General features: G+C 43.7%; 1 protein-coding gene across 1 annotated transcript in view; it reads left to right on the forward strand.

The window, feature by feature from the left end:
• Positions 1 to 14,328, forward strand: part of spon1b (spondin 1b) — a 309,867-nt gene that overhangs the window by 24,012 nt on the left and 271,527 nt on the right. The window contains exon 6 of the mRNA XM_080190019.1: positions 2,452 to 2,600. Within this exon, the coding sequence (XP_080046145.1) occupies positions 2,452 to 2,600 (149 nt within the window). The remainder of the gene's footprint in view (positions 1 to 2,451; positions 2,601 to 14,328) is intronic.

Here is a 14,328-nt window from a genome sequence, read left to right on the forward strand (position 1 = left end):
TGTCATCATGGAACAGGCAGAGAGAATGGTGGCAAACCTTTCAGGGCAGCTGGGAAGGAGGAGGATGCTCCATAATCCCTTGTGGTTGAGGAAAAAGTACCGGTGAGGAAAAATTGGGTAGACTAGGCTGATATTCCTTCAAGTTCAGCAGAATGAGAGATGGGCTCATTGAAACATATACATTTTTAAGAGGCTTGACAGGTTAATGCTGAGGACATATTTCCCCAGGTATGGAATTTAGAAAATGGGCTGGAATTCTCCCATCCCACCTGCCACTGGAATCTAGTGGGCTGGGGAGGGGCGGGGGGGGGCGGTGGGTGGAGGTCACGGAACATGTCAGTTCAATGGTAAGATCCACTGAAGTTGGGCGAGAACCTTTGGTTTCCAGGCGAGTGCGGCTGGAATCCCGTCCATGGAGTCGCAGTCTCAGAAGTCGGCAATTTAAGATTAAGATGAGGAGAACCTCTTCGTTCAAAGGGTTATGAAGCATTGGAATTCTCTCCCCAAGAGGGCTGGGGATACTCAATTGTTGCAGTATATTTAAGATAGACTTTTTTCAGTTCTGAGGGAATTGAGAGAGATGCGGACAGGGCAGGGAGGTGGAGTTGAGGTAGAAGATTTGCCATGATTGCATTGAATAACAACAGAATTGAAAGCCCAAGTGGCTGACCCCTGCTCCGACTTACTTGGTTCTTCTATCTTTCTGACATTTCACAAATACTCGCTCCTCACAGTTGAATGTTCAGTAAAATCAATTATGTGACTGGTGAACAGGTTGGACGAACAGCATCTTTCTACGTTTCCTTTAAGTTCGGCACACAAACACTAATCAGGCCTCAGCCACACCGCAATGGGTGGGAGCTAATCTAATGCCGCAGATGAATTCTCACACTGGGCGAAACAAGAGCGCATTTAAAAAAATCATTTGATAAAGGATTAGAGGTAAGTGCGTAGCAGCATATCTGTTTCTCATTGTTCTTTCCAGAGGTTGGAGCACAGTCATTTATAGTCTAGGTGTTAATTGTCTGCTGAGTGATTTGTTTTTAGCCAGGCTGCTTGAGAGGTTGTTTGATTAGAAAGAAAAATGGAACCTTGCCCTTGTCACTTAAGGTTGTGATTATGTTGACTAATAAAGAATTTGCTATACAGAGAGACAGGCCATTCAGCCCAACTGGTCTTTGCTAGTGTCCATACTCCTCTCACCCCTCTTCATCTCACACATTTATCCTTCTACTCCTTTCTCTTTCACGTGTTTTATTTAGCTTTTGCTTAAAAGTATCTATACAATCAGCCTCAACTGCACAATGTGGTAGCAGGTTCTACAATTTGACCATTCTCTGCAAAGAAGTCTTTCTGAATCCCATGTTGTGTTTCTGAGGTGTTATTCCCCTCGTTCTGGGCATCTCCACAAGTGGAGGAATCTTCTCCATATCCACCTTCTCAAATCCTTTCATAAAAACTTTTCTCAGGACATGCCTCAACCTTTTCTTCCCTTGAGGAAAAACTCCCAACCCATTCAAAGTTCCCTGCAGTGAGAAGCCATCAGTTCTGGTCTGAACCTATGAGCAGTGACAGACAGAAAAAGAACCCTCTGGCACACCCAGCCTGGCTTTCACAGAGTCAATAGCCTGTGAATCACAATGTGTACACTCCACACTTCAACCTAAAACTGGAAGAGGGGATTGAAGATACTGAATGGATTCCAGGTCTGAAAGGGCTGTGGTATGAGGAGAGGTTGAGTAACTTGGGCTTGTACAGAAAAATAAAGGGGGGTTTGATTGAGGTATATAAACTATTCAACAGGATTGATAAAGTAGATGTTAACCAAATGAACAGTCTAGGATAAGAGGTCATAGTTGTAGAGCAAGAGGGAGGAGATTCAAGATAGAGACAAGGCGAAGATACTTCTCACAGATGGTTGTGAATCTGTGGAACTCACTGCCCCAGAGTGCAGTGGATGCAGAATCAATCAATGGATTCAAGAAAGGGATGGAGAAATATTTGATCAAAAGTAGATTAAAGGGCTACGGGGAAAAGGCAGGGAAGTTGAATTAGGATGAGATGGAGATCAGCCACGATTACATAGAATGGCGGAGTAGCTCAAAGGATTGAATTGCTTATTTTTGCTCCTAATTCCTATGCTCCTAGGAGGATAAGGAAATATGAATATAGGAACAGGAGTAGCATTCTAAACCCAAGTAATCCTTGCAAATGTTTACCGCACTTTCTCCAGTACTTCAACATGTTTTTCAAAAGGTGGAACTATTGGTGACTAAGCGACAGAGTCATTAATCTCATTCGTTCATTTGTCTTCGCTATCTTGAGCAGATTGGTGTGGAGCATGGTATCTGTGAAGTGCTAGAGCTTAAAGCTTGTATGTGGGAATGTTTTCCAACCGCTCACCTGAAATGTTGACTGTATTCTTTCCTTTTGTTTTGGTAACACAATAAGAATTTGCAACGCACTGGTCCGCCATCATCGGAGCATCTCACTCCAAGTCGTACAGGCTATGGGAGTACGGAGGGTTTGCCAGCGATGGAGTGAGACAGGTCGCTGAGTGGGGCTCCCCTGTGAAAATGGAAGAAGAAATCCGGCAGAAGGTAAGGCAAGAGCGAGGCCAGGCTTACAATGTGCTCAAGACACCAATTGTAAGTTCCAACAGGGGATTGCACAGATGGCATGAAAAAAGAACTTCTAATGCAATTGCAAATGTTTGAGCAGCTGGTTTTATTAATGCAGCCACTCGGTAAATTCAACTTTGATGTTGGAATGTATGTGCACTTGGAATAAATGAACTCTGGAGGATCCCATGCTGGGAGTGAAGATGTTACGTATCTTTTACTCCTTGGGGTTTTCTCTTATACTTCTGTTTTATCTCGAATGAATGTTCTCTGGGGTCTGAAGTAAAAGCAACTTGATATGACCATGCCAACTTAAGCCACGGTGAGTGGCCTTATCTGGAAGCTTATCAGTCCAGTTCTGGGACGTGAGATCAAATTTTAGTTTTTCCTCCGTTTCTATAGAGCCATTCAACTGCCACTGTTGATTCGTGGTAGGGAAGGGATGATGAGGCGGGATAATTTAATGCCATTCATTTTGGAGAAGGAATGCTAAATGCTGTAATCTCCAAAGAGTCTTATTGAAATGCAGGAATTGGAGACTTTGGCGGGTCAGCACAAAAACTCTATCTTAAGGGCAGCTGGAAGTGTGACATTTCCTGCATCACTTGTTGCTTTCTACAGTAATTCAGCCGCTACATTGAATACAAGCGGACTGTGGAAAACTTTTGACAAATATTGACATATATGTTGGGTGATTTTGTGATACGGACCCATGTCTGTTTGCTTTGAATGTATTATGATTATTGTTACTGTTACAACTGCCATCAGAAAACTGATACTGTAGTCAGTCAATTAGATTCCAGGACTTGGAGTCTCTGTTGTAACCCAGCAGTGGGATGGAAAATTCTATATAGCCTTTCATCAAGTCACTTTTACGTAAAACTAGTCACAGTTATACTGAGGCAGGGCGGAATTTCCCCGTCCCGCCCACCATGGGAATTGTAGCGAGCGGGACATGGATCATGCAAAAGTCCGTTGACTTCGGGCGGGGATTTTCCGGCCTTGGGGTGAGCACTGCAGGAAAATCCTGCCCGTAGATTCAATATAGAAGTTTTTTTGATTTTAGTTAGTCGCTGTTTTCCTGCGAAATGGAAGCAGATTCAATAATAGCTTTCAAAAGGCAATTGGATAAATATGAAGAGGTTAGATTTGTCGGACTACAAATGAGTGGGACTAAGACAAGCAGGTGAATGGGACTAATTGAAAAGCTCCTTCAAAGCGCAGGGACAATGGGCTGAATGGCCTCCGTCTGTGCTGCCCTATTTCTGACTGAACGATTCTCATTGACTGAAATACTTGGGGACATCCTGTGGATTTAAATGTGCTCCTAAATAAAAATTTCTAGGACAACCCCAAGAGTTTCTGGTCTTTTAGGCAGCCCATATACTGTGTTGTGTAAGGTAAAAGGGAGTATTGGGTTAACTGTGCAGCTTGGAATAGATAGGTAACTTACCTCATTTAATTAATTCAAATATTCAAAACCTAAAATGAAAATCAGAGGAACTTGAGTCACCCATCATACACGCTGTGGCTGAGAAATCCCAAATCGACCTTCAAAAGGAGAGAACTTATGACAGCCTTTCTGGCACTTATTCCTTCCACAATCAATTGAAATCCTGGGGTTATTGAAAGTCAACATCTTCAGTCTGAGTAATTTTACAATTGAAGTCTTTAGAATTAAGGATAATTCTACTCGCAAATCCCAGCTAATCCTCCTCTACTTGATTAAATTGAGCCACAGCGACGCAGAGGCTTCCTTGCTTGGGATGCGGGTGAAGTTGAATCGGAATTAAAACAGTGGGCTTTGTTGTATGTGTGCTTTTTGGGAACATTGCTGTTTGAACTTGTAAGACCCACAAGGAGTGGCAGAATGGGCCTGAATGTCAGTGTAATCAGAGTGCAATGCCTAAAATTCTGCAATCTTTTGTCACTTGGATTATACTGTCATTGAGCTTGGTGTTCTGGGGACAGCCTTGTGCTTTGAGTAATTGAGAAGGTTCACTGCTGATTTTGATATGTTAAACATCTGGACATGTTGACCATTTGACCTGCTCTTAATCGCTAACATGATTGAATTTTAGATTGAAACACTCAATTTACTAACTGGCTCCTGGCCTAGTCTGCGCCCTTGGCCTTGCAAGCCAACTTCTACTCTCCCAGATTACTCTTTTATATTGCCTAAACTGGCTTTATGTCTGGCCTGAATAAGGTTCAAAGCTGGTCTGTCAACCTTAGCTTTTCAACAACAGCAAATGATGCTTATAGGGCACTTTGCACATATTAAATTGATCCAAGGTGCTTCATGGGAAGTGTTATCAGACCAAAGCTCTCAGCAAGCTACGTAAGGAAAGGTTGAAACACATCAGGTGTCCGAAAGCTTGATCAGAGATGGAGATTTTAAGGGAGAGCTTAAAAGGTGCGGAGTGAGCTGAAGAGGTGGCGAGGCCCCTGAAAGACTGAAGGTATGGGGAAATGGAACTGAGGGGTACAGACAAGAGGCCAAAACTGAAGGCATGCAGAAATCTTTAAACGCCTCATCAACTATAGTACAGGAAGAATGAGATCAGGAATTACAGCCATTGGCTCAATTGCTGTCAATAACACAATGTTTCCCTGTTAGAGTTTGGATAGCCCAGAATCTGAAGAAACGTTTGAACTCAGTGCAGTGGTCACAGTGGGGCAGTTGTCAACTGGCATTTTATCCACAAAGGATCCTATTCCTCAACTGCAGGCCTATAGTTTGAATCTGTTTTCATTGTGACTGGCAATTGCTTGCATGAGGCCTGATGATCAATGAAAATTGATTAAAATTGATGGAAGTGGGTAAATGTGGAATCAATCTAGTCAATGCAATCACGGTTTCGCAATCACTGAATTTTATCAACGAGTTCAAAATGGCAGTTGTGGCAGCAGTTCCAGAAAGCAGCTCAGTCACCTTTCTTTTTCGATTTGATTTGATTTGATTTATTATTGTCACATGTATTAGCCTTCAATGAAAAATATTGTTCCCAAGAGCAATTAAGGATGTGCAGTTAACAGTGGCCTAGCCAATCAATCTTGCACCCCATGGACAGACAAAACGTATTTTTAAATAGAAAATCAAGGCAAGATTTTACAGTCTCGCTCATCGCAAAACCATACAATGCTGCTCGAGGTCAATGGACCTTCCTGTTGTCCACCCCACGCCCGCTCCGATTCCTGTGGGAGGCGGGGGTGGTAAAATCCCGGCCTGAGGATTTGATATTAAGATCAGATTTTTTTAAAATGAGTTAAAGGGATTGAATTGTACAAGGATTTGACCCAGTAGGTGTTGATAGGCTGTTTCACTTGGTTGGAAAGACTAAAACTAGGACATAGACCCAGGAAGAGAACAAACAACAATACAGCACAGGAACAGGCCTTTTGGCCCACCAAACCTCCACAGATACGGACGGGATCAAGGGTTATGGGGAAAAGGCAGGAGAATGGGGATGAGAAAAATATCAGCTATGATTGAATTGCAGAGCAGACTCGTTGGGCCGAGTGGCCTAATTCTGCTCCTCCGTCTTATGTTCTTATGGTCTAAATGGTGGGCAGGCTTGAGGGGCCATTGGATTTTGTCAGTGTTTCATTTCCATAGAAATCTCCTTCAAGATTTGATTTACCTGATCATGGATTGACTGTTCATTTGAAACGGTTGATGGCTGAATAAAAGATTGCACAGGTTTGCAAAACTACTTCATGCATTAAACTCAACCCTTGATTGTTGTTTAGCAGAAATTGATCTGAATGAAACATTTGCAAAACTGTGTGAACTTCATTTAAAAATCGATAGCAACTAAAAGTCCAGTGACAAACTCATGTTCCTAATGTCTCATCAATCAAAACTTCAGAGTTCTTCAGATAATTAGGGGGAGATCTACTGGCTCAGCCTCATGTATAATGTTCCTAACATCCCATCTATCTTTCAAGATGGCAGGACAGGTTGAGGAGTCTGTTTTTAAGAAAAGTACAGAATGCCTGCTTTTTTTTAATAGAGGAATAATTGAGCAGAATACTGTGTCCTCCTCTATGATTGGGTGCGGGCACATTTAATCAACAGGAGGGTGGCAACTGAGGACCCTGCCACCTTTCCATCCTGATTGAGCCCATGCTGGGAAGGCCTGTGGATGCCTTCTCTGCCCCACTGCTCACTAAATCCCTTGAAAGGCCAATTAACTGAGCAGGAAGCTCGCCATGCAAGGGACATGACAGGCAAGTCCTCAACGTGTATGCTCGGTCATTAGGCGTACATTGCCTGATCAAGGATCCCAGCAAAAGAAAGGGGGAGGGGAAGGATACCACTGGTACCAGCTCCCTGTCATTGTCCTGTCATTGTTTTCACCTTACCCCCATGTATTTCCCCCTTCCCCACCTCCCACCATCACTCACTTGTGCCTGGTCCCTTCTCAACTCTAGGTTTCGTAATAGTGTGGCCATTGGCTCCCTATCTCCCCGGGGGCCCTACTGAATGTATAGGAGGTGCCAGCCTCTGGCTGGCAGCCCTTGGTGGGTGAGACATCCGTCCATGGGATTCCTTGGAGAAGGCTCGAAGCTATCCTGTTAGGTGTCCGAGTGGCACAAGAGGTGGCAGGCCGTCTCAAAAAGGGGCAATGCAAACCTCCAACCCACCATCTCCACGAGGTTCTTTCCATGGACCCATAGAGTCATTAATGCACAGAAAAGTAGAGTATCAAAGCGAGGAAGTTTTGCTAAATTTTTATTCATCACTGGTTAGGCCTCAGCAGGAGGATTGCATCCAATTCTGGGCACCACACATATGGGAGGGTCTCAATTGGTGCAGAAAAAGAACAAAATTTGGAATGATTCAGAACACAAGATTCAGTGGTAACTTTCATAAGGGAATTTGATAAATACTTGAAGAGGAAGGATTTGCAGGCTATGGGCAAAGAGTGAGAGTTTTTGGATAGCAGCAATCCAGGAATAATAATCCGAATGACCACCTCTTAGGCTGTATGATTGTCTTGTTTTGAGGAAGGGAGATTGACGGGGTGGCCTGTGTGCCTCAGAACTTACCACCGCAGTGATAAAGAGAGGCCAATACATCCTGATGTACTTGTTCAAATCCAGAAAGCAAATAACTAATCGACCAAGCTGGAACAAAAGTATGAGTTGATAATTGTAGAGCAGAATATGTGGCAATGAAGAGGTGGCCTTTTCCAAAGATATCACGGTTAGAGGTGGAGGAAAAACTGAACCAGGGAAGAACTGGTTATTATAGCTCTTTGGGGGTAAAATGATCAAGGGATATGGGTGGAAGGGGGGAATCAGGATAATGAATTTGATTATCAGCCATAATCATAATGAATGGCAGAGTGGGCTCGAAGGGCCGAATGGCCTCATTTTACTTCTGGTTTCTTTGTTTCTCTTATAACTGTGTGATTTGGCATTGCCCTTTCCCCTCTGGTGTGCCCTGTTTCCAAAGTTTGCAAGCATCTTATGTGAAATAAATTTGGTCAGTCAATCTGATTTTTAATGGGTATGCAACAATGATCAAAAACCATCCTTAATTCAGCCTCAATAGGAAATCTCACATAAAGTGGCTGTTGCGGAAAATGGATGCAGGTTATACTTGTTGCAAGCGCTCAATACCCTTCTGAGGCTTAATGTTCAGGCAGTGTAGAGGGAACTATGTCTGGCTGTGCTATTGGGACACTTGGTGCCATCAATGCTTGTCCTGAATTGAGAAGCATTGTATTTGTTAGCAGTGACATCTCTCGTTTTTGATAAGAACAGAACAAAAAAATGGACCGCGATTCTCCTGAATTGGGTTGAAACGCCCATGCCGTGACTCTCAAGTGAAATTCCTCCCCCTCATAATTTATAAAATCTGCTTTGATCGATTGAATGGAATAGACGGTTGCATCAACGAGTCGATGAATTTCTTTCACTGCTGGGCTCAGGATCACAGAATCGTGTAGCACAGCAGTAGGCCATTCGGCCCATCACAACTGTACCCGCTCTTTGAAGCGGCTGTCTAATTATTCCTATGCCCCCACACTTTCCCCAAGGCCCCTGAGAATATCTTTTTACGAGAGTTTCCTGATCATAACTTTAGGCTCCTCATTAATGTTTTCTTAGAACACTTTGCTTCAGGGTAATATGTAATTTAAATCAAACTTATTACATTGTTTTCCAGGAATGAGGAAAAAAAATCTCAAAGTTACATAGTTAATGAATGACTCTGCATGAATTCTAATTGCTTCATTAAACTTTGCTCGCCTGATGGCTTATTTTCCAGCTGTGTTTTGCTTTCACAAGCAGGAGGGATGGTCTTTGCAGTTTCACATCATTTACACACATCAGGGATATAAATAAAATTATCTCTTAACGTCTGTTCTTAATAATTGTTAATTCTTTGTTTAAATGTGTTTTCGGGAAGTGGGTGATGCTGCCAAGGCTACAGTTACTGCTGCTTTGTGGAGGTGACATCTCATCCTTGTTCTACCTGTTTTAGCACTCATTCATCCTTGTATTCTGCTCTCCCAAGCCCTGGCCTGAGTTTCTCCCTGAGATATCTGCTGTCCTGGCTCGCACCAAGCCAATAACCCCTCTGCCCATTGACCTACATCAGCTCCATTGTCAAGAGAAACCTCAATATTAAAATTCCCATCCTTCTTTCCAAAATCTTTCATGACCTCCCAATTTCATTAACCTCCTCCAACCTCCCTCTGCAAAGTAATTGCTGTCTCTTGAGACTCCCTCAGTTCAGTTGCTCTACAAATGGTGGCTGTGTCTTCAACTGCCTGGGCCCCAAGCGTTGATTTCTCTCCATAAACCTCTCAAGACACCCCTTGAGATCTTTCTTTGACCAAGATTTGGACCACCTGCCCTAATATCACCTTATGTGGCTCAGTCTGTAATTTTATTTGAGAATGTTCCTGCGAAACACCCTGCAATATTTTGTTATGTTAAGGGCACAATCTTTCTGGCCCAGTGCGCTATTTGATCATCTCAGTGGGCCAGGAAGATTGTGCGCAAGATTTTCGCACCACGCATGAAACGATTTCGCACCAGAAGTCATCTTTCCAGCACTGTTTTGCTGGCGTTATGGCGCAAAGCTTATTTAAGTATTAATGATATGCTTATTGTTTGTCCTTGCCATTGAGAATCACTTATGGTCCCCATCCAACGGGGACCAGACGTGATGGTCATGCCAGGGTGATCGGAGGCCATTGAAGCACGCAGGTGGTCTGAGGCATGACTTGGCAGTGCTGATGGGGCATTGCCAGCCTGGCAGTACCTACCTGGCACCTTGGCACTGTTCGCCTGACACCGTGGCATTGCCCGCTGGGCACCATAACTGTGCTGGGGCAGTGCCAAGGAAGTGGGATGTGAGTGGGGGTGGGGCTTGTGTGGGGCTGGGGTCTGAGTTTTTTTATTATTACTCATTCGTGCGCAGGAAGTTTTTCATGCAGAGAATAGTGGGTGCCTGGAACACACTGCTAGAGGAGGCGGTGGAAGCAGGCACAATCACAACATTGAAGAGGCAGCTGGATGAGCACATGAATAGGGAGGGAATAGAGAGATATGGATTGAGTCCAGGCAGAAGGTTTTTTTTTTGTTTAGTTAGGGCACCATGATCGGCACAGGCTTGGAGGGCTGAATTGCATGTTCCTGTGCTGTACTTTTCCTTGTTCATATAATTAAATTACCATCCATTTTCAATGATTGTCTAAGTCACACATATACTCAATGCGGGAGTTGATTCATGCATGCCAGAACTGAACAAATCATCCTTAATTCCAATTAGAAACCTTTTTCTGTTTTTCCTTTCAAAGTGTTTTTTTTTAATGGCTGTCCCTGACAGATTGGATCAGATTTTAATGCCTCATGTGTCAGAGCAGTGGCAGAGGGATTTAAAAATGGTGAATAGCACCTGATTTGTGGATCCCAAGGATTCATAATGAATCCAGCTGCAGAAACAGATTTCTGGCCATCACTTTCTACTGACACATTTTGCCACCTGGATGCATTTTGAATGTTTGGCTGAGTTCCAAGATACACACTTACATTTGCGCATCATGGTTCTGTTTTAACAACTTGCAGTGGGTTTTTTGGTGGGTGATTGACATGGTTATGAAGTCATAATAAGTTGTACATTACTTGATCTGTTGAAAGTTTAACTGGACAAGGTTAAGAGGGTTGAAGTGAGATAAAGCTTCTGGGATTGGCAGGCCTCACTCCATCCTACACCCACCTCCCTGGAGTGAAAATTGGATGTGAAAATTAAGGGGACAATCTATTTGTTGTGGCTGACAAGATATAAGGATTGAGCAGAGTAGACAAGGTGAAATTATTCTCTCGAGAACAATGGGAACATAATCTTAGTGTTGGAGTTCACTCAGGAGTGAAATCAGGAACCATCTTTTATTACAAACAGTAACAGAGAAATGGAATTCTCGACCCCACTAAAACAGTATGAATGCTGGATCGATTGAGATTATGTTGGTCTTTGGTAATTTAAATTCACCCTACCACTCTTTGGGATGGGGACTCTAACTGGGATTAGAAAATGTAGATGCGTGTCTCTCACAGTCTTTAGCAATTTGAGGCTTTGGGGCCTTCTTATCAACAACAACTTACATTTAGATAGTGCTGTTAACATATTTAAATATCCCTAAAAAATGCACAGGGAATATTATCAAACAAAACTTGGACGTTGAACCACAGCAGGAGACATTAGTCTAGCTAAAGAGCTAAGTTGTAAACAAGGGATGGGGGTAGAGGGGGAAATGGTTCAGGAGGAAATTCCAGTATTTCGGGCCCATGTCACTGAAGACAAAACAACCAGTGGTGGACAATGAAATTGGAGATGTTTTTGAGACCAAACTTGAGGAACACAGAGATCTCAGAGAAATGGAAAGGTTTAGAGACATTAACCATTCCGATCAGTAAGGCTGCTTTCTGTAACTGCTGGGCTGTGCCTGCCTGTGTCCATCACTGCTAATGGTTTTAATGTCTCATCTGAAAGACAGAACCTCTGAAAGTGCAACACTCTCTCAAGTACTACGGGTGGATTCACTGGCCCCATCAGATTCCTGATGCCTTGCTGAATGGGCTGTCAGGTTAAAATTGGGATTCCCGCTGGGTGTGAGGGCGATTGGGATTCACCTGCCATATCCCGCTGGCCACCATTGGGTTTCTGCCCTGAGTGGGTGGCAACCCAATTATTATGCAAACCCACTCATTGTAATCCAATTAACAGGCTTGACAACCCATTCACTGGCCCTCTGTCAATCTCCCGCCTTTCCAGCAGGAAATGCACTGGGCACTCCTTGGTGCTGGTCATGGCTATCATAGAGCTGGTGTGCTAGACCCCAAGGGGGTTTGAGGAATTAGGATCAATGGCCATTTGACCCTATGCTGCTGCCAGGCAGCAAGGATCCGGGGGTTGGATGGGCTTGGACTGGGGTAAGCGGTTGGCACTGCTGCCTCGCGGTGCCAGGCACCCGGGTTCAATTCCGGCTTTTGGCCATTGTCTGTGTGGAGTTTGCACATTTTCCCTATGTCCTCGTGAGTTTCCTCCAGGTGCTCCAGTTTACTCCCACGCTTCAAGAGATGTGCAGGTTAGGTTGAGTGGCCATGCTGAATTCCTGCTTAGTGTCAGGGGGATTAACAGGATAATTACATGGGGTTACAGGGATAGGGTGTGGTGCAGGCTCGGTGGGCCGAATAGTCTCCTTCTGCATTGTAGGGATGCTAATCTCTTCTATTAGTGATCACCTTATACTTCTGGTCTCTAATAATGAACACTCTTCCTCTCTCCCACTCCCACAAGCAGAAACATCTTCTCTGCAATTATTACATCAAGTCTATTGAGCTAAAGACCACAATTGGTCTACTACATATTTTCCTCTATATCGAGAGAAATGAATATCAATCTGTTCAGTATTTCCTGATAGGTATACCACTCACACAACATAATATAAAAGCAAATTATTGCAGATTCTGGAATGTAAAACAAAAAGAGAAAGGGTGGAATTTTATGGCCTTAGAATCATAGAAACCTCACAGTACAGAAAGAGGCCATTCAGTCTACACTGACCACAATCCCACCCAGGCCCCACCCCAATATCCCAACATATTTTATCCACTATTCCCTCTAACCTACTCAGGACACCAAGGGGCAATTTTTAACATGGTCAACCAAACCTAACCCGCACATCTTTGGATTGTGGGAGGAAACCGGAGGAAATCCACACAAACACAAGGAGAATGTACAAACTCCACACAGACAGTGACCCAAGCTGGGAATCGAATCCAGGTCCCTGTGGTGCTAACCACTGTACTACCGTGCCGCCCTAATGGGTCCCGAAACCGTAAAATCTTGTCCGAGGTCAACAGGCTTATCCATTGTCTGTCCCTCACCCGCTCTGATTACCATGGTGGGCGGGGTGGTAAAAGTCTGGCCAAAATGGTGGAAAATCTGAGCAGGCCTGACAACATCTGTGGAGAGAGAACGGAGCTAACATTTTGAGTCTGGATGACTTTTCGTCAGAACAGTATACGGAGAAGTATAACTTTCATTCAAGGGTCATCATTGCAAATCAGTTTTGAACCTTCAGAACTCCTTCTAACTCCTGTTGAGGTGAGTAACACAGATAACAGACATTGTAATGGTGAGTGGGCCATTGTGATTAATCAATGTCTCCAGGTTAATAGAAATGTATACCAAAAGTTCTACTTTGTATACATTTGTTTCCCCCAGTTTTATGTGGGACTTTCCATCACAATGCCCCATTCACATGTGGATGGCACAGTGGCACAATGGTTAGCAGTGCTGCCTCAGTGCTAGGAACCTGGGTTCGATTCCTAGCTTGGGTCACTGCCTGCGTGGACAGTGTCTGCACATTCTCCCTGCGTCTGCATGGGTTTCCTCCCACCGTCCAAAAGGCCTGCTGGTTAAGTGCACTGGCCATGCTAAATTCTCCCTCAGTGTGCCAGAACAGGTGTTGGAGTGTGGCGACTAGGAGGTTTTCACAGTAACTTCATTGCAGTGTTAATGTGAGCCGACTTGAGACACTAGTAAAATAAACTTTTAAAATAAAGCTTTCTTAAAACTCATTCCCAGGATGTGAGCATCACTGGATTGGTTAGCATTTATAGCCCATTCCTATTTGCCCTTGAGTGGGTGATATGGAACAATGTGGAATCGCTGATTTCCATATATGTACTTGCAACATTTCAGAGTACTGCTGAGCTTAAGTAGGAATGTAAAGGAAGGGTGTTGGTTGGAGTGTGCAGATATCTGCATTCCTTATTATCTCAACTTGTGTCAACAACATTCTGTGCAGGGTAAATGATTTATTTCTCTTCTGCCTACTTTGGAAATGGCGTGTCTTCGCCCAGCTATGTATCCATCTTAAAATCGAATAATTCTAAATTATGTTGCTTTCAGTGATCCGGGCATCGAATTAAAGCCTGGAAGGTTCAGAAACAAAACACAGGAAAAGACAGCTTTAGAAAGTGAGAGACTCGAGCAGTCCTAATGTGCCAATGTAGATTCATCATCCTAATGTCTAACTATCCAAATGAATTATTAAGGCTTGCTGGAAGCCAGTGAGGTGAAGGCATTCACAGCTGTTAATCTTGAGGGCCACAGAGGAAACTTATAATGAGTCGAGGTTGATACGTCTGATCAAGCTACATTAAATCCTAGATTTTC

The sequence above is a fragment of the Carcharhinus amblyrhynchos genome, chromosome 6 (genome assembly GCF_965287045.1).
Source record: "Carcharhinus amblyrhynchos chromosome 6, sCarAmb.v2.hapA, whole genome shotgun sequence".
Classification (NCBI taxonomy): Eukaryota; Metazoa; Chordata; class Chondrichthyes; order Carcharhiniformes; family Carcharhinidae; genus Carcharhinus; species Carcharhinus amblyrhynchos.